At 35.1% G+C, this 27,335-nt stretch overlaps 4 protein-coding genes across 9 annotated transcripts; all 4 read left to right on the top strand.

Annotated features, from left to right (window-relative positions):
- Positions 1-7,044: 7,044 nt before the first annotated feature.
- On the top strand, positions 7,045-14,217 carry LOC132312810 (polyadenylate-binding protein-interacting protein 12). Of its 4 annotated transcripts, none has more exons than XM_059811328.1 (10): positions 7,045-7,299; positions 7,402-7,975; positions 8,108-8,218; positions 8,343-8,387; positions 8,488-8,560; positions 8,649-8,761; positions 9,008-9,208; positions 9,293-9,361; positions 13,661-13,722; positions 13,825-14,217. In XM_059811328.1, the coding sequence occupies exons 2-10, from the start codon at positions 7,445-7,447 to the stop codon at positions 13,880-13,882; spliced, it is 1,263 nt and encodes a 420-aa protein (XP_059667311.1). In that variant the 5' UTR covers positions 7,045-7,299; positions 7,402-7,444; the 3' UTR covers positions 13,883-14,217. The 4 variants fall into 4 exon arrangements, with proteins under 4 accessions (XP_059667311.1, XP_059667310.1, XP_059667308.1 ...); XM_059811327.1 differs by having other exon boundaries at positions 7,396-7,975; XM_059811329.1 differs by having other exon boundaries at positions 7,051-7,975; positions 9,008-9,067; positions 9,161-9,208.
- Positions 14,218-16,829: 2,612 nt separating this feature from the next.
- LOC132312809 (uncharacterized) lies at positions 16,830-22,065 on the top strand. 3 transcript variants are annotated; one of them, XM_059811323.1, is made up of 4 exons: positions 16,832-17,013; positions 18,539-18,920; positions 19,024-19,755; positions 21,653-22,065. In XM_059811323.1, exons 2-3 carry the CDS (start codon positions 18,556-18,558, stop codon positions 19,727-19,729), a joined length of 1,071 nt encoding a protein of 356 aa, XP_059667306.1. In that variant the 5' UTR covers positions 16,832-17,013; positions 18,539-18,555; the 3' UTR covers positions 19,730-19,755; positions 21,653-22,065. The 3 variants fall into 3 exon arrangements, with proteins under 3 accessions (XP_059667307.1, XP_059667306.1, XP_059667305.1); XM_059811324.1 differs by lacking the exon at positions 21,653-22,065 and having other exon boundaries at positions 16,830-17,013; positions 18,544-18,920; positions 19,024-20,039; XM_059811322.1 differs by lacking the exon at positions 21,653-22,065 and having other exon boundaries at positions 19,024-20,039.
- Positions 22,066-22,072: 7 nt separating this feature from the next.
- On the top strand, positions 22,073-22,564 carry LOC132314571 (uncharacterized). Its single transcript, XM_059813417.1, has one exon. It carries the CDS (start codon positions 22,073-22,075, stop codon positions 22,562-22,564), a length of 492 nt encoding a protein of 163 aa, XP_059669400.1.
- LOC132312807 (protein IQ-DOMAIN 18-like) lies at positions 22,561-26,669 on the top strand. Its single transcript, XM_059811321.1, has 5 exons — positions 22,561-24,517; positions 24,600-24,899; positions 25,076-25,312; positions 25,400-25,537; positions 25,615-26,669. Exons 1-5 carry the CDS (start codon positions 24,392-24,394, stop codon positions 26,395-26,397), a joined length of 1,584 nt encoding a protein of 527 aa, XP_059667304.1. The 5' UTR covers positions 22,561-24,391; the 3' UTR covers positions 26,398-26,669.
- The last annotated feature ends 666 nt before the right edge of the window (positions 26,670-27,335 follow it).

The following is a 27,335-nucleotide window of genomic DNA, read 5'->3' as shown; positions in this document are numbered from 1 at the left end:
GGCTAAGCCCAAGCCCCACCCCTACAATGCATTAGTCTTTTATTTGCATAGTTGGCTTTACTGTTGAGAAATAAACTAAACAACGCTGAAGAGTCAGTTAATAGACACTGGTCAACAAAACGCATCTCAATATTAATTATTTCGGTAACTCAGATTAGTTGCTAATAAACATAAATCCACAAATCGCAGGTTTTGTCTTTCTAGATTATTTTTTTATATGCTCAAAAGTCAAAACATGAGAATACGCGCGGATAACTCTAACCTTTAATGCGGAACACTAACAAGTTTTACCTAGTTTTATCGCTAATATTTGTTATAAGTAATAAGTTTAATTTCCACTTAAAATATTCATTAGTTAGTATTTTAGGTCAAACACAATGGCTTAAATATAATTTTTCATATATTCATGCAATATTTGAGCTAAAAATGGCTGGGTTATGAACTTATGGATAATGCTCTACTCGATTTTTTAAGGGGCTCAACATCCGCGGTTCCTTTTTTTGCTGCTGAAACATAACTAATGTTTTTGCTGTAAAAGTATTTTGGAAAAAAATTAAAAACACGTTTGGTAATGATATTTTGTTATAAAAATGTCAGAAACAGAAACATGCAAAATATGGCTTTAGGCACACGAAGTGTTTTAGCATTGTGTAAAATAAAATAAGATCGCATCAAACACATTTTTGTTGTCAAAACGACACTGTAGCAGTCAAAAAACAAAAATAACACGCATGCCAAATGGGGCAAGTGTTCAACTTTCATTTTCATTTTTATTTGTTCTGAAATAAATTTTCAATTTGAAAACTGTATTATTTTTTATAATATTATCACTTCAATCTTCTTGTATTGATCCTATAAAGAGTAAATCATTGCATCACTTTTAACCCATTAAAAATAAATTTGATAATTTATCTATTACTAATATAATAAAATAATAATAAAGATTATCGTCTAACAAAGTTAAAACTCCTACACCTAAAATGGGAGTATTTGACAAGCAATACGACTTTTAAAAATGCTTGTTGGAAAAGCAAAACAAAAAAAATAAAAATAAAATTACAGTAATATTTCCACAAAATTAGAAAGAGAAAGACTTGGTCAGTAATTCGTATTTACAATGAATATATATATATTGACAAATTGTATCATTGCATAGTTGTTAAAGCTAGTCACGGCATAGTTGTTAAAGCTCAGAATATCACACGCGGTTCTATTTTGAATTCATTCTCAGATGGTCATATTCGATAGTCTGGGGAAAAAAAAAAAAAAAAAAAAACTTATATAATAGTCAAACATTGTAAACGTCTTTCGTTCAACAACCGAATATGAGGGAGAGCCTAAAATTCAATTCAAAGTTCAAACGGTCAAATGAAAATTTCAATATACATCATCACCTTTATACATAAATCTATATGATACGTCACGGTATAATTTGTTATTATGGAAAGAGGTGGTTGAGCGGTAAACAGTGAAATTATTTAATTTTTTTTTTTCTTTTTTTAAATACGTGTATCGATTCCATAACATATAAACAAACTTCATTATGTGTTCGTTTCCCAATCATCTTCCTCCTCCACAAAGGCTCTTTTCATTTGGAAAAACACTTTTGATGAATTAAATAGGTTTCGACATGGAGCTTCTGTCTCATCCTCAACAAGATAAGCAATTCTCTGTGGTTCGAAAACGAGACCTTAAGACATACCTTCTGAATCCCTGCCAAATAAAAGATAAATTGAGCTGTTGTAAAAGTTTTAAATTATAATATTATTATTCATATATTATACTACTATAATTAATGATGAGAATAATGATAAAAATAATTTTAAATCATTTATTTCATTCTCTCTTAAAAAATATAGTAAGTTGTCCAGTGTTTTTTAAATTCAGCTAATTGAATGAAAAGAGATAATGACACAAGCTTCGCTGCAATGTCTCTTCCATCCCTTGTTTTTTGACGGTTCGATCCATTTTTTTTTTAAATATATTTATTTTTTATCGCCCGAAACATAAAGCAATGTTCATTTAGAAAAATGAAATTCTGACAATTGAGAGACAATGTGCCCGCAGCCAATGAAGGAATATTTGGGCCACTGAAAGCCCCCGTCTAAGGAATATATATTGGGTGGGTCAGCCGTGTCAAGTCATTAGTATTATTTTAACATATTAGACTATTTTATTTTTTGGTATATAAAAATAGGGGTGACAAAGTTTGACACGGTCACTCTATGCTAATTAAAAGGATTTGAGTTAATCTTAAACGGATTCGAGTCGACATAATTAATTTCGTTTAATTAATCGCGTCGTATTTAGATTGAAAGGTTCAACCCGTGTAACCCGTTAAACTATACGCGTCATAAACAAATTTTTATTTAAGTCCTAAAATAACTATCTAAGTTTGTATTTTATAATTTATTCTTTTCTAGATTAGAGATTATTTAATAATTTGATTAGATTGAAACTTATATTTTTCTAGTATTTAATGTTTGATCGAGTATTATTAATAATTAAAAAATAAATTTTTTATTTCATTAAACAAGTCATTAAACGGGTTATACGTGTAATCTGTTTAATAAATAAGTTGGGTTACTGTTAAGAGTTCCTGACATAATTATTAAACGGATGGAATTGAAATGAATTATTTAATAGAATATTCTTAAATCGACACGACACGACACGATTCTACCATGTATAAAAATCTAAAAATAATCTTCAAAAAGGAGGCCAAATTGCAGATTAACTGTCCTAGTAGTGATAACAACATGACCATTTGTCACGTTTACGGTAATTAATTATTATTTTTATAATATTTTAAAAATATATATGCATTTAACAAATTTAAAACAATATACTTCACAAGTCACAACCCTGTTGGTGCGACAAATCAAGTTTCAAAAGCCCATTTATGAATCGGCAAGCCAGTCGCACTCGCGAATTTATGCTCCATTAACGTAAATTGTAATGAACCTAGACTAGTGGCAGGTCCAAGTTCAACATGCATTGGATCGACTTATTTAATTACCGAGTATTTAATTAATTATTTATGAGTAGTGATCGAATTCAAATTAAATTACCTTATATTAATTAAAAAAATAAAAAATCATAAATAAGTTATTTATGTTAGTTTTATACAAACTCTTAACTCTACTTCTTTTATATATTTTCTTGTCTAATTAGAGAAATTTTATTATTTATTTTATTATATATTTTCTCTCTATATATATTCATTGTCTAATTAAATTTTATTTGGTAATTTGAGTTTTATAGAAACTCTTCTAAATATCTTATATTTATTGAAAACAAAAAAATTCATATAGGTAATTTGTGTAAGAATTTTATAAAATCCTTTAAATTTTACTATTATATTAATTAATAAATATTTTTTATATTTATAAATAAATACTAAAACTCTGTACACTTTTAATAATAACATAGATATAATAAAATTCTCTTGTTAATTTTTTTTTTTTTAATTATATACTCATAAAATATAATTATTACTTCTGCTGAAATTATTTAAAATTTTTATTATTGTCCCTTCTCCTCTCCAATATAACGTAATTAAGCTATTGTTTTGTTTAATGGATGGATTAATTTGTAAGTATATATGATTAAGATAGAACAGTTGGCATATCATTAGTGGGTCAGGTGGGCCCAAGGAGAGAAATTGTCGAGAATCGGTTCAAGCATTGGTTAGTTGTCGATTTAATCAGTGTTGGTGTAAGACGCAACTACAATGTAAGGACATCCATCCAATTTATAAACAAAAATAAACTAGGCAAAAGAAAATGAAAGTTGCTATTTCACTTGCATTTTTGGCTATTCTTACCGGGAAAATCACAATCAAATCCTGTGATAAGACACAAATTGTGCGTGGAAGTTGCAAAAACATTGGGAGTGGGGCTTGCTAAAACTATCATTATTATGTTTCAATCATTACTCAACTAAACAGGCATAATTAATACCTACTCAATAACTAATAATTCTAAGTATGTTAAAGTACAGCAACGTGTCCTAAAATTTAATAAAAAAGAGATAAAAGTTACTCATTTTTTTTAACAATGACATTTTTTTTAAAAAAATTCTATCCAGACCTTTTAAGTCATATGAAAAAACAAAATTATCCTTCAATATTAAATTCAGATATATTACAAAATATCATACTTTGCAAAATAACACAATAGCCCCTTATTCATTTTTTCTTTTCTTTTTTTCCTATCACACGGTTCACACCATCTATGCCTCTCTCTCTCTCTATGCAAACACACACACATATATATATATACACACATAGGCGAACGCGCGGGCGCGCACACACATATATATGTATGTATATATATTATACACATTACAACACCACCACCAACACTGGTGGGGAAGGCGCAGGGTTGTCGATCGCCGCCTCCACACCTTAGCCTCCCCCGCCGCCGCCACACCTACCCACTCTGCTTTTCTAGAGTGGTGCCACCGCATCCCCAAACGACGACTACGATGAGTCAAGCTAGTTGGGCGATCCCTCTGCTGTCAAAGCTGAGTTGGATTCGAAGGATGAAGGCTTTATAGGTCAATAGAATCGAAGGATGAAGGCTGCGGATCCATTCACCATTGCTGCCTGTATATATGTGTGTGTGTGTATATATGTATCTGTATATACATATATATTTGTGTGTGTGTGTGTGTGTTTGTTGGTGTTGTGTCGAAGGAAAAGAGAAGGTGAGAACAGTGACTTCGATTCGATGATGCCCTAAACAATTCCAAGGCTGACTATTAGAGAAGAAAGCCAAGATAGATTCAATCCGAACAATAAGGGTTCGACTTTGATAGGCAACCTTAGTCAAGTGACTAAAGGTTCCGGATTAGCTATAAACCCAGAAGAGCCCTTATTCAAATAATCATATTTACTGATTAATTGTAGAAACCCAATTGGTGAAGGGGAACAAAATGGGCATATATGGGACCCCCTTTTTCACACAGAAAAGTAAAAATAGCGTATCATGTGTTGTCAATTGTCATCACCACCACCATGACAATGGGTTCAAGCACCACCACCATGACAATGATGATGAGGCGGATGAGGCGCGGCGGCTGATGGGTTCTTTACACAAGCGTCAACGGCGATTATGTAGTGTGTTTGTGTGTGTATATATATATACACACACATACATACAGAGATAAAAGGGGTTCGGGTTCGATCCAAGGATATTTAAGTCAATTAACATATCAATTTTATGTTAAAAGGTAATATAGAGTCAATTTACCACTGTTGGGGTCTCTTCGTTCATTTTTCAAACTTAAAGGAGTGTTATTATCAAAAATATAAATAACTTTCACCTGTGTATCCTCTTGCCAAATCTCATAAAGTGTGACTATATTTTACCTTTCTAACCTCCTAACTAATAATTCTGATAATTCCTTCACTAATAAAGTAAAATATGGCAAAGAGCTGGGCACAAAAAGACTGAGGTCTCAAATTATATATGTATATAGTCACAATTTTCAAACATAACACTCTTTCTGAAACAAAGAGTACTTAATTATTCTATTAATGACTTCTAAAAACGTGTGTTGGAGTATCTTATTTTAAATTTGTTAAAAATATATATATGCACATTTTTTTAGAAACTTGTACACTGTACTTTTTTTATTTTGAAATACTATGGAGTACTCCACAATCTAAGATTTCAAATTCGGTTTCTATTATAATTATTGGTGGTAAATTGGTGGACGGTAGAGTTATCTACCCTCAACTTTGTACACATAGTAATGATCATGATTACAATAACCTTAAACAAGGTACAGGGTTGGAAGTAGAAAAATGGTACAGGGTTGGATGTTGAAAAATGGTCACGATTACTAATAGAGCAACCAAACGACACCGTAATGCTCCCCCATCTCTCTACTGCAACACGTTTAAACCGTATTTGAACGAGTCGTAGTAAAATAAAGACATCAACGGATCAAAAAACCCGAGTGTATACATATATATATATATTTTTTCAAACATTAAAAACTGAGTCTGTTACAGCTGTAGATAAAAAAAAAAAAAATAAAAAAAAAAATAAAAAAAAAAATTGAAAAAAGATAAAACTTAACACGCCAGGACTTCTTGTTTTGTCTACTTATTCTATTTTATCTTCTTAAATCTTATAAATAATACATATTTTTAATTATAGGTAAAGCAAGAATAATTTTTATTTTTTTGGATAACTATATGTGAAAAGCAAATCTTCCTCCTATGTGCCATGAATCATGATATCTTGTATCTATATGTTCCATATTAGTAATCTCCTTTTCTTTTTTTTATGTTTCAAATTATGTATTTTGAAAAGTCAAACAAAATATATACAATCTTTTCGAAATTATCCTATTAACTTTTAAAAAAAATTCAACTTAACATTATAAATATTTAAAATTTAAAAGATAATTTAATAATCTAAAAATGAGACAAAGATAAATAACTGATATGGAACAATAAAATATTAACATAAACATTTAGAATTGCTAGTTTGTCTTCTTTAGGAATGATAATTCTTGATTGGATAATATTAAAATGAATTTTAACTGATTTAAAATGAGTTTGATCCAAATAAAAATAATTACTTACACTTTCTATAATTAATGTTACTCACTCTTCTGTCACCTATTTCTATCTAAAAGCATTTTTGGGAATAATTAAAGGAGGGAACCGATTCTTGTCTCTTTCCTTTTTGGTGCTGTATCCGCTTCACACAATCAAATCCGTAACACCAATGCGTTGCATGTGTTGTGTGTGTATACAATAATAAAAACACACACGATATAATTAGGATTTAGAGATTCATATTTGTACTATGCCTATTTCATCAAATACACAGCATGAACAGTTCTTTTACTTCTTGAAAATAAAAAATAAAAAATAAAAAATAAAAAAATGTTCTTTTTACTCTAATGTAATTTTTTTATAAGGGTGGGCCCGTAGGATCTTCACTGTTCATCATTTTGGTACGTTGTGAAGAAGGTCGAAAAAGGTAGAGTAGCGAAAACGGACGATCCGAAGGACGCACCTCTTTTCTCTCTCTAGAAAAAACTATTCTCTCTCTCTCTCTAGAAAAAACTATTCTCTCTCTCTCTCTCTCTCTACAACTTATTCTCTCTCTATATATTTTTTATTTCTTTCTTCCCTATCTGCTGAATCAGTAAAATTGCACATACAGAGAAGAAAGAACAGAAGTTGTGTTCCGTTTTGCGTCTTCTCGCCTCTTCTCTGTATTGGCTTTGATCCTTATAGGTCCTTGATCAATGTTCACGAATTAGACTGATCAGGTACGATTTTTTCTTAGATTTGCGTCTTTCTCACTGGTTTTTTCTTGGGTGAATTTTCTGTTTCATCGATCGGAGGAACAAAAATCATAATTACAGAATCAGAATCAGGGAAAGGAGGAGTCTTTCGAGTGTTGAAGCTTCGATCATGGCGGTTGTTGAAAATGCTGCGATGAACGTTGGCTCATCCAATCGGACTGACTCGCGTCCGTCCAACGACGTCGTCGATCAATCGAAGCCGAACCACGTGGGGACACAAGAGAGCAACGGTAGCCCTATTTTGGGGTCAAATGATCAGAATTTTCCGTTGATCGTTCATCAGCAACAACAACAGAAAATTATTCCACAGCCGACAACAACGACTGTTCAAACCAACGGCAGTATCAGTCACAAGACTCAGATGAGTCTAATTCAGCATAGCATAAGCAGCAATGGTGTCCAGAATCACCAGATGATGGCGAACAGCGTCGAGTTGCTGAGAAATGGAGACGATGGCGGTGAGGGTTTTAAGCGCGAGATGAGGGATTTGGAGGAAATGTTGTCTAAGTTGAACCCTCTGGCTGAAGAATTTGTGCCGCCTTCACTCGCAAATAATGGGCATGCACCGGCGTTTGGTTATGCTAACGATTTTGTAATGCACACTAATTCAGGCGTCGCAAATGGAAATACTGGCAGACGGGTATGTATGATTTTCCATCTTTTATTATATGCTCTGTTTGGTGTTGAGAAAACATGGAACAAAATTCTGTGAATTTTGATAGCATACCAATGAATTGTACTCAAATGTTGTCTATTTGGTTTATATTTTCAGAAGAAGAATAGCTATACTCATGGGAAGAGAAGAATGAATACCCGGACCAGTATGGCGCAGCGAGAAGATGTGATTAGGAGGACCGTTTATGTATCTGACATTGATCATCAGGTAAAGAGTTGTATGCTGTTTTCTGATTTAAATTTTGTTGGAAGGATATTGTTGATTTGGGTTTTGAGTTTATTTTATTTGTTGAACAATCTTATGATTTGGTTTTATTTTGGTTTCAATTTAGGTTACTGAAGAGCAACTTGCAGCCCTTTTTATTAGTTGTGGACAGGTAAAGGTGTTTCATTCGATCACATTGACATGCCTGTTTGTTTGTGATAATGGATGCCCATCTTTCTAAACATTGACATCCCGTTATTTTTGAGCTGAAGGTTGTTGACTGTCGTGTTTGTGGGGATCCTAATTCTGTTCTTCGTTTTGCCTTTATCGAGTTTACTGATGAGGGTATGTCTATGACTTTTCTTAGTACTTTGTATTACAATTGATGATTTCATGGTGTTGTTACATTGAATTGTCTGTAATACCTTTGCAGAAGGTGCCAGGAATGCGTTGAGTCTGGCAGGGACTATGCTTGGATATTATCCAGTTAGAGTTTTGCCCTCAAAAACTGCTATTGCACCTGTTAATCCAACATTTCTGCCACGGGTAAGAATTTTTTTCCTACTATGTTCAGTTTTTTGTGAATTGGAAACTTAAATACCAGAAACTGAACGCATATGAGAGTCATATTCATAAACCCCACTTTCTTTCACTCTCTACAAAACTTTTTTCTCTCTCTAAATATAGACTAAACTTACCATGTCCCACAAAAAAACTTATATATATATATAAAAGGGTCATAAAAGAATTGTTGCTTGGTACTTGGAAACTGATTGATATTGTGGTCTCTAGTCTGAAGATGAACGGGAGATGTGCGCAAGAACTATTTATTGCACAAACATTGATAAGAAGGTAATTTGTTGGTATTTGTACAGTACTTTGGAATGTCCTTATAGAGCTCTAATTGGGAAATCTGTTTATGATTTGTTATTTTATCTGAATCAGGTCACTCAAGCCGATGTCAAACTATTTTTTGAGTCCATTTGCGGAGAGGTTTGTAGCTGCTTATGTAACAAATCTGATACTGCCTCTAGTCGAGTTCCTATTACATGTTATGAGATGTCTTGTCTGCCACAGGTTCACCGCTTGAGGTTGCTTGGGGACTATCATCATTCCACTCGTATTGCTTTTGTTGAATTTGTAATGGTAACTACCACAAGCTTTTTACTCGGTAGTCAGTACAGCCTGAATTGCCTCTTTTCCCCTTGTTATTTTGAGCGCTTGCTAACATTTTGGTGTCAATTGAATGCGGCCATTTAATTTTTGATATTTTTGGTGAAAAATCATATAGAAGAATGATTTGTAAATATTATTTTGTTTGTAGAAGTGGCACCATTTTATTAGTATGTAATGAAAATCAAGAATGCTAATGGATCAATTTGGATAAGTTATATTGTATCTCATTATGTTGAACATTTGTTGAAATTGGATAGAGTTCGAAAATGGAAATTTTCACTACTGATGCAGTGAGGTGGTGCTGAAAAGGGTCAGCTTGACATAGAAGGCTTACTTACAATTGATTTGGGTTCAATCATGGAAATCATATTTGTTGTTTTTGGTTATGGAGCCAAGTTATTTGGTTGAATAGATGAAAATTAATAATATATTATGACTTGTAATTATGTTAAAATTCCGTTTTAAGAAAAAATTCCGAGATTGGATGTTAGAAGAGCAGTTTTCAATAGTAATGCATACTTCTGTTTTACTTATTGCAACAAAATGGAGAGTGGATTTAATGCATCCCCCTCCCCAGGGAGGGGGGTCTTATATAATTCAGAGTTTTAGACAATATGCCTCCATTAATGTGTTCTTTGATTTCAGATTTCAAAACCTATTCTCAAGTTTGATTCGTAGAATTGTGGAATTACTACAATTTTGATTAACTTCACCCTAGAGAAGCACTCGACCTGACAGAGCTTTGTTTGAGGCTAAAAGGTTGCATGCATCACACACGAGTGATGGTGACCCCACCTGGAGTTGTGGAAGTGGGAGCCACGAATAAGCTTTTTCTAGAAAGCATGGGGAGATTGTTTTTCCCTGCACAGAGAAGGGGGGAGGGAAACTATTATAATCCATAATTCTTGTCATTACGTCTCCATTAGTATATTGTATGATTCAAAGTTTAGAAGCCTACTCTCTAACTTGGTTCATATGATCATGGAATCGCTATAATAGATTAATTTCATACTAGAAAGTCACTTAACTTGCTTCTATCCTATCTCTTCGAGACTAGACTTGCATAAAAGGGTTCTTGAGCATGTTGGGGGATTAGGCGGCAGTTGAAACTATTCAAGAGTGGAAATTTGCCTGCATTTCACACGATTTATTGGTGAACCCACTAAGAGTTGTGGGCTATGCAATTACTTTTCTTTTATAGAGCATAGAGACATGTTTTGATCTGGTTATTTATTTTTGTTCCTGAAAATTTTCCTCACAGTTTGACCTACGATCTTCTCTGGCCTTGAATTTTTTTTTTGGGTCTTTGTTTTATGAGATATAATTTACTCGGATAACCTTTTGAAGATGGGTACTAAGGCGGTCAGTGTGCTAACAGTATTTGAATTTTGATTGTTTAGAATCTCGCTTGACTCTTTATCATGCTGCTTTAGGGGTTCAAGTAGATAACTGGGGGGTTGAGTAAGGTACTTTGGATTGAGTGCGAATTGCAGCAACCAGAAGAGTGCAGGACATGAAAGGTTAAGGTTCTAGAACTGTTGGTAGCTAACATGATACTAAAGCAGGCGAGGAGGCGAGGAGAGTTGATTCAGGAGGTTAGCAAATCAGGTGGTTGTCTATCATTTGAGATTGGAATGATAGTGAGGCCCAAAGATACGTGTTAGGACTTAAGATGAGGAAACCACTGCAAATGGCTACATGCGTCGGGCTAGTCATAAGAGTTGTAGTAATTATTTATTTATTTATTTATTTTTGACAGTTGTAGTAATTTTTGATAGGACTGGTGAGGTTGCAAGCCTATTGGCCTCTAAAACCGGAGCCTTCTAGTCATCAAAGGCTGCATCATAAATGTGTAATTCACCTGTTCGACATCAACAGGCAATGGAGAGCTCTTCTCCTCATTTAGGGTGGGGTTTGGAGCGTGTATCCATCTTATTTGTTTTTTTTTACCTGTCTCTAGCCCCAAGATTTTAACATCTTGCCATTAGCCGAAGATGGTGTCATGTGAATTTAATTTTGACAGTCATTGCCCTTGTTTGAAGGCTAGGACTCTTACGAATTGTGGGTGCTTGCAACAGCTTCAAAGATGTCTAGAATTTATCACTGGCTTAATTCAATATTGTTTTGTGAGGGAATCATATAGCTTAGTGCCATTGGCTCACTTCGAGGATGAAAAGAGCTATAAATTGTAACCACATTATCCACTTGTTGGGTGAAGGCGTTTGTGTTCTTTGCTCATAACTAATCCAACCATGTTTCTAGATTCTTTTGTCCAATTTGTGCCTCGGTTAATTTTTTTTGTTGTTTATTTATTAATAGAATTTGCTTTATAAACTGTCTTATGAATTATTATTATTTATTTATTTTGATAAATGCAAAGATCATTATTATGTGGCTATCTTGTCTTACGAGTGGCTAGCATTTAGTTGTCAGGTAACGGTTCACAAGTGCACAACTAGGATGTGGTTTGGCTGAGGTTATGGCCTTAGAGCCAAACGATGGAAAAGAATTCATGTAACGCTAAGTAGTTGGGGGAAGGCTCTAGTAAGTTGAGATGAGTTAATCATAAAGCACAGTGGTCTGTTTTTCATCATATAGGATTTTCTCTGTACCCTTCCAGACTATGGTTGAAGATGATGGAAGAGGTGACAATAAGATATTTTCGAATACCTTTCAAGTTTATGGTGTCTTTGTGGATTTGGTCAAGCATCAGTGGACCTATTCGATCAGTACTTTTATGAACTTGACTAGTTTGTGGTAGGGTGTAGGTTTTAATAAATAATACTGGGTGAGATCGGGCTGTGCGTTCCTTTTACTCCTCTATCTCAACTTTTGAGTTCTTTTCAACCTTAGATATTTGATTTCTTTGAGATTAGCCTCCCTCTCTCTTTTCCCTAAATTCTGAAAGAAACTGCTTAGTGCTGAATTTAACATCTTATTTTTTTTCCAAGTACGGGGATGTAAAAATGTAGCATTTCTGGGTATTTATTGCTGTCATAGTAGAAACAAATGGGACCTTTGGGATCAGAGGTCCTCATTTTGATCGCCTTCATTTTTTGGTGGTTGTTAATTTGAAGTTGTTCTCCATAATCTCTGAATTACGACACATGGGATGTAGCAGTGAAGTTTATGCATCTTTATCATACAGAAAAATTGCCCTTGGTGTATAGGTCTTAATTTACACAACATTTTCATTGGGGTATTTAAATGGGTATCAGTCCTTGAACTTCCACAATTTTAACATGTGTCAGAAGTAGTGTACAGGCTCTGACTGGTCAATTTTACCGTTTTTTCTTTGTGGTGTTTTTGCTGGGATGTGGTCTTATACCTTCACGATTACAATGCAGGGGATAGGAGTGAGATGGAAGTCCTGTTATTCTCCCTGTAGCTAAGACCCCTCAACAAGCAAAGATAGACCACTCTCACCATCCCAACAAAAAGAGGTGGTTGAAAGAGACAAATTGACAGTCGCAATGGAATTTTCACGCCCATAGGATGTTATATTGAACCCCTCACCAATATAATATATATATTAAAGTTTGTTTAGGCTTTGTTTTGCAACTTTTTATTGGCTTGATGCATTGCGTAGAAGTGGTAGGCTGCCAGTGTTTAGTGGACTCGAGGGAACTTGGCTTCAGTTTATTTCTTTGTTGAATTGAGTGTCCGTCCCCCCCCCCCCCCTTCTGTTTCTTTTTTTTTTTCTTCCACTTTCTGCTCTGTTAATTTTGCGCTCCTTATATTATTAAATTTCCTTCTCTGCCAGTGTGTAGTGGACTCGAGGGAACTTGGCTTCAGTTTATTTCTTTGTTGAATTGAGTGTCCATCCACCCCCCCCCCCCCCCCCCCCCCCTCCCTCCCTCCCTTCTGTTTCTTTTTTTTTTTTCTTCCACTTTCTGCTCTGTTAAATTTCCTTCTCTGCTCCTGTACATGTCACTCTTGTATTTATGTGTGGTTTCTGTTATCTTTTTTCCTAATTCGAGTTCTTAAACCATGAGCTCCAGCCATAGGCATCACTAGGGATTGCTCATAATTCATTTTCTGGTTCTCTGTATAGTTTGAAGAGTTATTGACAGGGGTCGGTCCTTGTTTTGTGGCCCTAGTCTGTTGAAATAAATTTCTACAAGATAATTTAGAATGACTTTTCACCGACATTTTGGTGGTTTCTGCTGGATGATTACGTTGTCATTTGGCGTGATTTGTAGATCTATAATTTCTGTACTGCTAGGTATAATAATGAGGTGTTTTATACTACACTATCTTCTTTTGCAGGCTGAGAGTGCAATTGCTGCTCTGAACTGTAGCGGTGCGGTCTTGGGATCATTGCCAATAAGGTTGGTTTTGTGGATTTTGTGTGTGTTTAAGCTGTCCAGTTATTATTAATTTTCTCTTCATTTCACTGAACTGCTTTGATGTTCCATTTTCTGCATGTGCAGGGTAAGCCCATCAAAGACGCCTGTACGGCCCCGCCCTCCCCGCCCAACGATGCACTGAAACCATCCTTGCATTTCTTCTTAAACTGATATGCTGATAAATATATATATCTACTACAAAAACATGCATAGGAAGAGATAATTTTTAAGGTACTTGTGGCATCTATATTTGTAGTTTTTGTTCATTTGCATCTGAGCCCAGTATCCTTGGCCACCTATTGGGGGGTTTTCTATGGGTTGTTTGTTTTATGGTGTAGAGTTGGAATTTCGAGGCGTTAAGCTGGCTTAACTTATGTTGGATTCTGTGGGGACTGTCCCAAATGACTAATACTGTTCACATGTTTCTAACTCATGAAGATTTTAAGATTCAATTTTACAAGTCATGTTTTCTGTCAATGCTACATATTGAATGAACAATGACTAATTTGTGAAACAAGCACCAACTATTGTTGTAAGAATAATTAAGGAAAAGAGTCATTGTATGGAAGTAGAGTGTGTATCTCATAGGAAAAATATATTTAAATCCAGCAGAATCAACTGGGATTTTTAAAGTTTTAGATCATCATATGAAAGCTAGTCTGTGGAAGATAAGCTGCTAATCCTCTATTGTTTATTTTCTTGATTTTGGTGGGTTTTTCTTGTGTTAAACATCTGGAGAATCCAGTACAACGAGGGTAGGTGGTGGTATGTGAGGATATTTGTTTGTGTGTGGGGTTGGTTTGGGATGTATGAAAATACTTCCCTACACTTTTAATACTTCTTTATCTGTAACAACCAACTTTATTAATTAATCAATACTATCATGTCACATAAGTAAAACTGTATTTTATTTTAGTGGATCCTGTCATTATATGGCAATATTTAATAAGCTGAGATTATTAAAAAATAATTATTTAAAAATATGTCTTTTTTAACTGAATTTTTATAAAATACTAAGTGTTAGGGTGCAACTGTGCAAGTGGGGCTAAAGAATGGTTCACCGTTTCGATCGTTTCAATCGTAATTACAATTCATTTGATAACCTTATTAGTCGATGAAATCGTAAGACTATATGATTCGTCAGAAAAGGGCATGATAGCTGCCCTTTTCTGTATAACAGGATTATTAGTCACTCGGTGGATTTATTCGGGGCATTTCCCGTTAAGTGATTTATATGAATCATTAATTTTTCTTTCATGGAGTTTCTCTATTATTCACATAGTTCCGTATTTCAAAAAAAAGAAAAATCATTTAAGCGCAATAACCGCACCGAGTGCTATTTTTACCCAAGGCTTTGCTACTTCAGGCCTTTTAACTGAAATACATCAATCCACAATATTAGTACCCGCTCTCCAATCCGAGTGGTTAATAATGCACGTAACGCGACCGACCCTTTTTAAAGTCTTATACGTGATTTGTATTGGTCAGTTTGTACTGATTTTGTTAAGTCTGTTACACCGCCATTATAAACCATGGGCTAAAGAGCTCTCTCTCTCTCAGACTCAATCCAAACATGACCTCTAATAAAACTTCAATGTCTTAAATGTGGTTTTGTTTTTTGATTTTTTTTTTGTAATTATGTGTGATTGTTCTGAATTGCATCCACAATTGCGACCTGTACTCTACAATATCGACTTTTAACAAAGAACTTGCAAAATTATACACTAGTAGTGGAGTTCAAAGTATTTTTTGAAATTTAGTTGTGGAGTGTAAGGCTGGTTTTGAAAGGCAATTACATGAATTTCTTTCGAAATTAAAACTAATAGAATGCAAGTGTACAAAAATAATGATGTGTAATATATCACTTTAGAGCAAATTAACTCAAATAGTATTCAGAAGGAGGTAGTTGATTGGCAACTACAAAAGATAAATGATACTTCCGAACTAAAGTATCAAATATTCATAAATGTTGTACTTCTATTTACGATATTCATGTTTGCCTTATCAATTCAAAATATAATACCTACACCTCAAACTATGCACTTTAAAAAAAAATTCTTGAATTATTTATTTCAAAAGCGTGTGTTGTGTGACCTAGTGGTATCAGTTTCTTACCTCTTAAAGGGCGGTGTGAGTACCAATTAAAAAAAAAAAAAAAAAATGTATCAATGAACTTAAACTTGATGTATAAATAATTACTGTATTAAATGAACCAGTGAATGCTAAAAAGAAAAAGAAAAAGAAAAAAGAACTATATTAAATGAACCAGTGACTGCTAAAAAAAGAAAAAGAAAAAAGAAAAATATAAAAGAACTAGTGTAACTCAGGTTTAAAATATTGGAATTAGGGATGTAAAGTCAAGACTTAAAAGTCTTTGTTAAATGGAGATTTAATTAATTTAATTTAAAACATAATTTTTTTTTTTTTTCATAAATGAATTTAAAACATAATTTTAATATTATCATTTCCCTTATATTATTTAAAAAATTAATAATGTAATAACGTGAGATGCAATTGTTCTCTTCAATTTTTTATTTTTATGTATTTATTTTTTGAAAAGTGCATTGATACAAAAATTGAAACGTATAATCAAATGTTCATTCATTACACTTCCCAGTTTCCATTCAGTTGTAAATTTCACTATATTAATTATTTTTTTCAAAATTTAGAATTGAAAATAAAATTCAGTTTGAAATAAATTGAAATTTGTAAAAGAGAATTTGAAAAATAAATAAATTTTATACCATTTAGATAAGCTGTGTTAAAACAGTTTGCAGAGTTTGTAGGGGTTGTTAGTCAATAGTTCAATAGTTTTCAGATTTTTTTACCTTACAAATTTTCACTTGAAATCCCATCAAATCTCATTTTTTTAAAAATTATTCTATGATTCCAAACACATCACTTTTGTTTTAAAATTCAATTCCAATAAAAAATCCTGAGATCACAAATATAACATGAAAAATCGTTTTGCAGTCATTTTAGAGGACAAAAATGCCCTAAAAATCATTAAGTAAAATGCCAAGTTTACCCTCATTTGAAACCTTGGGAAAAAAAAACAAAAAAGGAAAAAACAAAAACAAAGAAGAAGAAGAAGAAACAAAAAAAAAAAAGAAAAGGGGGAAGAAACTTGCCCTAACAATACCCGACCCGGTCTGCCATCAGTTTTTGCTCTCTCTCTCTCTATATATATATATCTGATAGGCAGATTGGTGCTTGCGATAGCCGCCGACGGCACCTCGCCACCGACTCACGGCACCTCTGGGACGAAATCTGGTACTTCTCTATCTATTTCTTTCTCTTTCCACCTTTCTCGCTGTCTTTATTTTTCGATAATATTGAAATCCCTCTATTTATAACTATATTTCAGCTCAATTGGAGGCTTTGCTCACTATAAATCGCATTTTGTCATTGAATTTGATCAACAGAACACTTCAAAACATTGATAATATTCACGATGCTAAAATAATCCTTTTAACCCATATTGTCAACTAGTTTAACAGGAGGAACATAGTGTTGTTAAAGTTTGTAATTATATACAATAATCAATCAATTAAGCTTATCAAGTACAGGAATTCAAACCGGCGATTACCCACCATCCACAAAAATCAACTGAAGCTTTTTTTTGTACTGCTTGTTGCTCCAATATTCTTCTACCCTTTTCTGTTTTCCATCTGGCTCTGATTCTGCTGAACATGTTTAGTTACCCTTTTCTGTCTTCTTCGGCTTCCTATAGAGGCTCACCTTTTCCATCCCCACATTTACACCACCTTATGGGCTTGATTTGAAATTAATTTTGAAGGTTTCTTCTCAATATGCTGCTCAAGATTTTCCAAGAAAAACTTAAATTAATCGAATAGGGGCCCGAGGTTTGAACCCAAGACCTTTAACAAATTAATCTCTTTTGTTGAAGTATGTAAACATCATTTGGGGTTTTCATATAATGCAAAGTAGACTTAAAATGTCATGTTTAAGAAAATAAAAGTATCTTAAATTAATCAAATACTTAGGTTAAGATATTAAAACAATCCCAACTATGTTTTCAACTTGCAAACATCATTGAGATTTTGTTGTCATGATATTGTTCCCAGTCCAACCGTTCAATCTTAGTTGAAAGCATAGTATATCTGCAATTCCTGTATGTCTTAGCAATCAAGCATTTTTTGGAGGTCCCATGCTAGGGCTACTAAATGATGCCTCCGCCTGGTGTAGAATTGGGACTTGACATTTGGAGTTTGGTATAGATTGCCAGTCAAGCTATTGACATTTCTGTCAAAAGTTATCAGATTAACACAAGCATTTTCCCATACTATGGCCTTACTTGCTTTTAACAATATATATATATTTTTACATGTATCCAGATTAATTTGCTAGGATATATTGTTCTCATTGCTAAATAAATTAAGCTGTCCAAATTAAAATTTGGTCTTCATTTTTAAACCAAAACTGGGTTCAGCTGTGTGGTTTAAAGCCACAAATTATTTTGGATTCCTTTTAGCTATCACTCTAAGATACAGGCAACAAAAAATTGTTTTTCTTCCTTGGAGCTGAGATAACTGTGCTTTTGTTTTTCTGTTCAGTCTGTTAAAGGACCGATCTCTTGATTTTAACACAATAGGTCTCAATGACCATTCTATTTTATGATGTATCAGTGTAGTTCATAAAGTACAACTGCATACTTCAAGATGTACCAATGTTTAGTCGACAATTTACCGGTGTTTATTACAATGATGTACCATTATGTACTTCATGCTAGATAAGTATCAAGCAGTTAATTTATATTATTTATCGATGTTGGCAGTGAAGAGTGTATTTTAAATGGCAAGAGAGAATGAGAGAGTTGTAGTTTGCCTTTGCCGTTGGGGTGGCAAAAAAGAAACAAAGGAAAACGGGCAAACAACGTATCAAGGAGGTGTTACGGAGGCCTTTGTCGTAACAAAAGATACAATGTATGCAGCCTTCACCGCAGCAGTATGCGAACGCTTTGGTTTTGAATTAGGGGGAAAGGTGATGTACTATTCAACTAAATATGACAATGCCCAACATGTGCGACTGTCGAGTCAAGGTGGTTTTGAGGCTATGCTGCTACTAAATGCTGAGATTGCTGATATTTATATTGAGGATGCAAAGGATGTTGTTGTGACAGCTGTGCCATCTTCACCTCCACCTCATATTAGCCCCAGGTACTTACACTCTTAAAGTCTTAACGAGATGAGTTTGTTATTCTACTTGTTCTCTGTAATGTCTTTACAGTATTGCTCACTTGGATATTGCATTGTAATGTAGGGCATCAGATGATGGTTGTGGTACTTCCTCTAAATGCGACAACATTGTCAGCAATAGCCCGCAAAATGGCATCACTGACGAGTCTCATAGAATGCACGGGCATGGGGATCATCTTATAGGGCCGGGTCAGCTCTTTGAAAGTCCAAGTGCATTTAAGGATGCAGTTACCCTCTTTGCATTAAACAACCACTTTGCATACAAGTACCTAGACTGCAGTCGTAAATATTATAGGATCAAGTGCAAGATGGAAAAGTGTCCATGGAAAATAACAGCTGGTTGTGAGGGGGGAACTGACATAGTGAGAGTGAAACGCTTTAAGAATGTGCACAACCACACGCCACAGGATGTTACCAACTACAAGCCGGTTATACGGTCCAAGCAATTGGGAAGAATGATCGCAAATAAGGTTCGAGAGAGTCCTACTTATTTGCCCAGACAGATTTGCAGAGACTTTGAGAGTGATTTCACAGTTAAAATGAGTTACATGCAAGGGTGGAGGGCTAAAAAGTGTGCAAGAGAGGCTATTGATGGGAGTTTGAATGATGACTCAACCTCCATTTCTGTTATGCCTCCTGAGGGACGCCGTCCTGGTCGGCCACGTAACAAGCAGACTGACTTACAATTGCATGACAAAGGGGTGATCCATTGCTCGCGTTGCCATGAAGCCGGCCACAATCGGCGATATTGCAAGGCACCGCCTGAATAATGCATGGTAGTTTTAGCCTTAAACATGTTAGTGCCCTCTGTTTGAACTCTCCGAACAAAGTTTATTTTGGGTTCGTTTTTTTTATTTTATTTTTATTTTATTTATTAGTTGGCTGCGTTCTTCAATGTTAGCCGATTGTTTTTCTGTAGAATTTTTGAAAATGTTATGTAGTTGGGGTCGGAGAATAATAGTGAGTTGGCCTGCTCCAAGAATATTAATGTGCTCCTTTAGAAAACACATGTATGTTACTGTTAGTCTGTTACAAAGGTAATAATATTGTTCAGTGAATTGAAAATTGAACTTTCTTTAATACTGTTACACTGCTAATATGTTGTTTAGTGAATTGAAAACTTCTTTTTTAATTGTTCTGAAGTTCCTCTCCAATTGTATAATAAGGTGATTCTATTGATGATTTGTACAATCCATTTATCCTTTATATTTTTCCTTTTGTTTATTAATTTTTGTTGCACGCCTTATGAATTTGAATGCTTTGAATGGGACTGGTACTTTTATATAGTTATTTGCTTTCACATTAGCTATCTGTACACATTCTCCTTGTCATTAGCTAGCTGTGAATATCATGAAATGGAATGCTGTGATTGCCGAGTAGTAGAATTGTTATCTATTTTATGTATTTATGTTAGTTGAATATGTATTAGTTAAATATGCCATGACCTATCAGGTATGGATTTCTTTGGTTTAGGTTCAAACCAGGGAAGTTACACCAGCAAGGGGTGTGTCCTTGCACCTGAGTCCCACACCATCTCTTTTTGGCTAATTGTAAGACCAAAAAGGGACACATATCTTTGACCCAACCAACATACCATGATACACACACACACACACACACGCACACACATACATACATACATACATACCCAACACACCATGTTACATATAGATCTTCATCTGCTTTTGTTGTACTTAACTCCAAGGTTCCAACAGAGGGTCCCCCATTGGCCTTTAAGTCTTTAACATTTCAGGGTAGAAGTCCCATGTCCGCTTCCTAGAGCTCTCCATCTTACTTGGGCCACCTGATTTAGTTTTTTATATATGTACCCACATAGCAGATGCCAGGTGTTGCCACTTTCTTATATCATTGTGATTCTACCTATACTTTGCATATAGATTTTCCATTGCGGGAATCGATGACCAGCAACACTTAGGCATCGATTGGACCATATTTATAAGATTTAAGTGAAGATAAAAGTTTTTCGAGTTAAGTATATTTGAGTTTAGCGCACTCAAACTATACAAAATACTACCAAATATTATTTCAATCTCTAGTATTTTTCTCCTAGCACATCACATAAATCGGATGAGCCTTGGTCCCTTGTTGATAATCTAAGTTAAATGGTTGTGATTTAGATATTCTTCATATGGTATTCTATTTTTCAAATTAAATCTGTTTTTCTTTTGGTGATGTAAAATATAATTTAAGTTTGGTACTCCATTAGGATTTTTTAAATTTTTTTTTAATTTGTATTATCTAGTTAATGATTCTTATGGAGTTATGATTAGGGTGCACTTTTCTTAAATATTCATGCACCCTTTTCCCAAATCTGATAATGACAATCTCTTAGTGGAAGGCCCAACAGCACCTAAGAGCACTTAATAATAATAAATTAGGTTCGTTTGTACTCGAGAACCTAAATGACCATTTAATTTCTAAGCAACCTATATACCTTATTATATATATGCCAATTGCACCTCTGCATTATATCAACATGTTATTATATTCCAAATGGGGCTGTGTTTACACACACACACACACAAGGAAAAAAGAAAAAAGAAATTGTCATTATGAAAATCAAAAAACAAATTTCTTATTTTGCAACTTATTATTGTTATTACTTGCTTGCTAATCCAAATTTCTGATTTTCACTATCAAATTGATTGCATATTTGTGTTTTTATTTGGCAGATAGACCAAACCTTCTGTTTTGAAGGATCAATAAAGAATAGTGCACAACCTGTTTGATTGAGCCATTTGTTCAGTGGTGGAAGTTCATAATCGATGTGAGAAGTCTTTGTGACATGGATGGAGGCTTCTACAAATAGAGTTCAACTCTCTAGGATGAGCAAACCAATATTGCAGATGCGCCACCTTCCACTAACCCACCTCTCTTGCATGCGTGTTGACAAATATTTTATATTATCTTTGCTTTCTCAGTTTCTCTCACTCCCTGTTTTCTTTTTACCTCCCTAGCTCCTTTCACACCCTCAAAATCGGACAAAACACACACACGCACTCTGTATCTAAGTTTGGTTTATTACTCTTTCACTTAAGCACTTCTTATAACTCTAATAATTAGTTTTCAAGTTCCAAATTCCTTGTATTCAAATGGGCAATTGCCATGCTTTTTACACCTTCAGCAAACATCCTTGTGCCAGGACTACTGCAGCCAAGCACCGGAAAGTGTTAAGGGTTGTGAAGACAGATGGAAAGGTTTTGGAGTTTTCTAAACCGCTTCGCGTTGAGAATCTCCTGGTTGAATTTTCAGGTTCAGGTGTTAGTGTATCCAAGGAAGCTTTCCAGTGTCTTCCTCCAAATTATGAATTGAAGTTGGGGAGAATTTACTATCTTCTTCCTTTGCCAGGTTCTGTTACTGCTATTAATCCTGCAGGTGTCTCATCCATTGATTGCACGGAACAGAAGAGGGCTGTCAAGAGGATTAAGATGGTCGTAACAAAGAGACAGCTTCAAGATTTGTTGTCAAAGAAAGTATCAGTTGAGGATGTTCTATCAGGCATGGAGAGAAAAAGGCGTCGTCCCATTGACTCCTCGGTAAGTTGGAAGCCTAAGCTTGAATCTATTCCTGAAGGGAGCCAGTGATGGATGTAACAAATTGGTAAGATATATGGCCTTAGGAAGAAGTATTGTCATATCATACATGGGATTGACGAGTCTATACATCTCATCTGCTTTGTGCTAACAAGTTCTAATCATACTAATGCCATGAAATGGAAAAGTTCAGAGATGATTTTCTTTTTTATTTTAAAATGTTTCTGATGTTTTTAGATTCAAGCAGTCATATCTATATTAACTTTTAATTTACTTGAATTGTTTGTTGTTTCTCTTAGTGGTTGAATTTTTGGTGACTAATTGGTTTCCAAATGAGGAATCCAACTTGGTAATAGTATCTGAAACAAGTCATCTAAGTACTAATCTAAATTTCTATCGAATTTAACAGAATAAATGAAGAGAGAAAAGACTAATCAATTACAGTTTGCTCTAAACCAGCATATAAGTAGGTTCCAATTTCTTCAAGTTGTAAATGGGATGTGTGCATTGGGAAGTTTTTAAGTTGCGAGACACAGATTATTCAACCAAGTGTAATTTTTTTTAAAACTATATTCAAGAGAATTTCTATGTTTCAGAGAATACAAGACTAAATATTTGTCGTACTTGTAAGTGCTTGTGCATAAAAAAAAAGTTGGAACTTTTATTATGGTCACAAGCATTGCTGTGTAAATAGGGTGATTTCAGAATATATCAATATTGCAACCTTGTAAAGCGAGGTCTAATATCAAGACAACCAAAAAAGGGAAAAAAAAGAAGAAAAGAGAGCACTTCAAACACTAAAAAGCAACATGTCATGGGACCAGTTCCACTACAAAAAGGACAGTCAAACCATTGAGCCCTTGCAAGGAGACCTATAACTCTGTTGGGACTCGCACAACAATGTCCCCATTTAAGAATTGCAGGACTGACTACCCAGTACACATGGAATATCAATCACCTAATGATACGACATACCAAAATAAATAAATATAATAATATATAATTAGTTGATGACACCGATTACATGTCCTGTAGTTTATGTTATCTCTTCAAAACTGTAAATCTAAAACCAAAACATTTGCGCAAACAGAATTTACCTTTCTCTAACTTCAAGAACAAAAGTCTTTAGCTTAACAATGAAGCAGGGGTTAGTGGATAACCAGTCCATTTTAAAACCCAAAAATTTCAGAATAAAGTTGCAGAAACTGTGAAACAGATTCTAATTTCATTCCAAGGCCTCTAAAATCCAACACTTGGCCCCACAAAACTATACATTTTTGTATTCTTTTCGTAGGTAACATTGCACAGAGAACTGGTCTCTCTTCTTTCTCCTTATACATCACAATCCTCGAAAGAACAACTTCACTGTGCTCTCTCTCTCTCAACACTAGCCTACAACACGTGAAGCCATGAGAGCTGGTCAGTTGTTTCCTGCAGAATAAAAAAGGAAAAGCCTACTTAGCAACCTCTCTCTCTCTCTCCAGTCTCCACAGCTTTCAACATTCTCAAGACCACACACCCTTTGATGCTGTCTCCAACTGTCTGACACACCTGCCACCTAGTGCTTAACGAGCCACAACACAACACAAATTCTTTTTCCAGAATATTACCTCTTACCTTCCCTCATCTATGATTGCTGCATACATTATAACGTTACATTATGCAACCTTCTGTTCCAATAATAGTGGGATATGACAGTTTCATTGTTAGATCCTGTTCCTTTCACTTCATTTCTATAATCTACACTATATCTCCTCTCTCTCTGCTTTTAAAAATATCAAACAAGCAAACAGAGAAGTACTTGCAGAGTTCACTCACCTGTGTCTCAACTTAATTGCTTTTTTGATACATGTATCGAAGTTTTGTTCCAAGTTTTTCATGGGGAAGACTGGAGTGAGCTCATGGTTGAGTCAAGTGAAGAAGGCTTTCAGATCACCTACAAAAGGCCATGAGAAAAAGAGCAGCAGAAGGAGAGAAGAACATGAACAAGAAGAAGAAGAAAAGGTAATAATACTAATTTAGCTCACATCTACACTTATATATTATGTTTAATCACTGCAATGGATGGTTTTATGGGTTTATGTAGAAGAGGGAAAAGAGAAGGTGGATTTTCCGGAAATCGTCGTTACAGGAGACGACAATACAACACAATGCAGCAAGAGACATAAGCGCCACTGCTAATTCAGTGGCGAATCCTATCGCAGAGGCTGCCAGTACAGGGCAAAGGCGTGCCGTTGCAGTGGCAATGGCGACCACCGCAGCTGCCGAGGCTGCAGTTGCAACGGCCCAAGCAGCCGTGGAGATCATTCGGCTCACCGGACATTCCATCTTTGTCCGACAACACTTTGCTGCCATTGTTATCCAAACTGCATTCAGAGGTTATCTGGTAATATTTCAGTTCCTGTGTGTGTTTATAGTTCATTTCCTAGTTGCATACATCTGACCATCTCCAGATCCCGCAATGGTGGGAGTTTCGTGCCCTAGGCTAGTCATTTTTTTCCTCGTTAACATGTACACTATAAGCAGAGACAGATTAGTTGAAATGTTAATGTGGTTTTGAAGGCAAAGAGAGCGCTTCGAGCTCTCAAAGGGCTAGTAAAGCTACAAGCTTTAGTAAGGGGTCACAATGTCCGAAAGCGAGCAAAGATGACACTCCAATGTATGCAAGCACTGGTTCGAGTGCAAGCTCGAGTTTGCGATCAAAGGAAGAGGCTTTCATATGAAGGAAGCAGCATAGGTTCCATGTCAAGTGATCCCAACAGCTTATGGGAATCTCATCTTGCAAATAGGATGTCCATTGTGAGTCAAATTCTTTGTTGAGATTTCAAATGTTATGCTTAACGCTGCTTTCAATGTTTTGATTTAGTTTGTAAACTCTGAATTCAGTCCAGAGATGGAAGAATTGTTGCAGAGGACTGGAATGGTTACCCACATACTACGGAGGAGTTCCAAGCCATGGTACCTAAAACAAAGGAAGCTGCTTTAAAACGCGAGAAGGCCCTTGCTCATGCCTTCTCCCACCAGGTCTCTCTCTCTTTCTCTCTCTAGTTGTATTGTTTTTGCATCTTTCAGCTCATTACTCTTTTGTGCCCTAATAACAGATGTGGAGATCTGGTAAGGACCAATTTTTAGTCAATGAAGAGATACAAGAAAAAACCAGAAGCCTTGATCAGTGGACAACAAGAAGGCAATGGGAGAGGACAGGAAGAGCTTCTTGTGACGAAAGAGACCCCATAAAAACTGTTGAAATTGACGTCTCTCAACCCTATTCTTACTCGGACATTAATTTTCAGAGGTCACAAAATCAACATCACCACTACCAACACCAAAAACCCAATTCAAATTCTGTTGCCTCTCCCCTCCACAGAGCACACAACAATTTTTCTCACCACTCACCCAACACACCTAAGCTATCTAAGATCAGACCAATCCAGGTACACTCGGCAAGCCCTCGTTGCCTAAGAGAGGAGAGGAACTATCGCATGGCTCAGACTCCAAACTTAGGCTCCACCTACTGCCATGGAATGGGTGCTGGCAGGGATAATGGGGCTGCTGCAGTACCAAGTTACATGGCTGCAACTGCATCGGCCAAGGCTCGTATTCGGTCACAAAGTGCACCAAAACAGAGGCCTTTGACACCAGAGAGGGAAAAAATGGGGTCAGCCAAGAAACGGCTTTCTTTTCCTGTTCCGGACCCATACAACAGTGTTGGCAACAATGGCGAAACTTTTGACCATAACTTGAGGAGCCCAAGCTGTAAGGGCATTCAAGGAGGGAAATTTGGGATGGAGCAAAGGTCCAATATGTCTTCTTGTTACACGGACAGCCTCGGAGATGAGATCTCTCCACCTTCAAGTAGTGATCTAAGGAGGTGGTTGAGGTGAGCAAATTCAACCAAATGAATTGGAAAGAAATGGAGAGGAATACAAGTGATGGTGAGAATGTTGATGCATATGCTGTCGCACCTTTGAAAATGTGAAGTCCAGAACTAGCAGTAGAAATGTAGATGTGTTCAATTATCAACGAAGTTTATTGACCAGCTTTAATGCATTTAGAAGGAATGTAAGTTTTAACACTGACCAGAAATGTCTTAAATTGATCAGCAAATGCATGTAAATTTCTACAGAAATGGTGTGTTCACACACCATTCGATCCAGTCACTAGATTTACACACTCTTTACATCTCATTTAAGTCACAGCAACTGAGCCAAAAGTGACTAAAACTTCAAACTCACCAAAAAAGAAACCCTGCTGAAAGAGGATCGCCGACATTATCATTTAGAAACAAGCTGAAGAATTTTGAAGGGGATCAACAATCAGACATATATAATATATCCTGCATATGATATATGTATTTATCCCAATTGAATCATGAGATTTTAGGAGAAGATTTAGCATTCAAGGTTGCAATTGGGACCCTTTAATATTCAAATCTCAACAGTATGATCTATTATCAAGTCTAGCCAGATTGCAAGAGTACAAAGATGATCAATTGGTTCAATAAGTTTTTGAATAGGGTAAAAAGATTTTATTAGAGTTTTCTTTGAACTCAAAAATGTAAACACAATACCCCAAAAGCCTTATCCACATTTGCCTAGTAACACTACAATATTTATTGGCAAAAGGCCAGAAAACAGTGTGTATTAGAACACAGTGTTTAACATATCAGAGAACAGTAGGAAAAAAAAAAAGAAAAAAAGAACCCATCTGTTGGTTCTTCAAAATAATGAGCAATAGGAAAAGAAATACAGTAGCTACAAAACATCTTAGAGAGACAATCATTATGCATTTTCCATTGGTTTTCCACCAATACTCTCAAGAA

The sequence above is a fragment of the Cornus florida genome, unplaced genomic scaffold, assembly GCF_030987335.1.
Source record: "Cornus florida cultivar Cherokee Brave unplaced genomic scaffold, ASM3098733v1 CherokeeBrave_3.0.0_Hap2_Chr06, whole genome shotgun sequence".
NCBI classification, from domain to species: domain Eukaryota; kingdom Viridiplantae; phylum Streptophyta; class Magnoliopsida; order Cornales; family Cornaceae; genus Cornus; species Cornus florida.
This window is presented reverse-complemented; position numbering and strand designations above follow the sequence as displayed.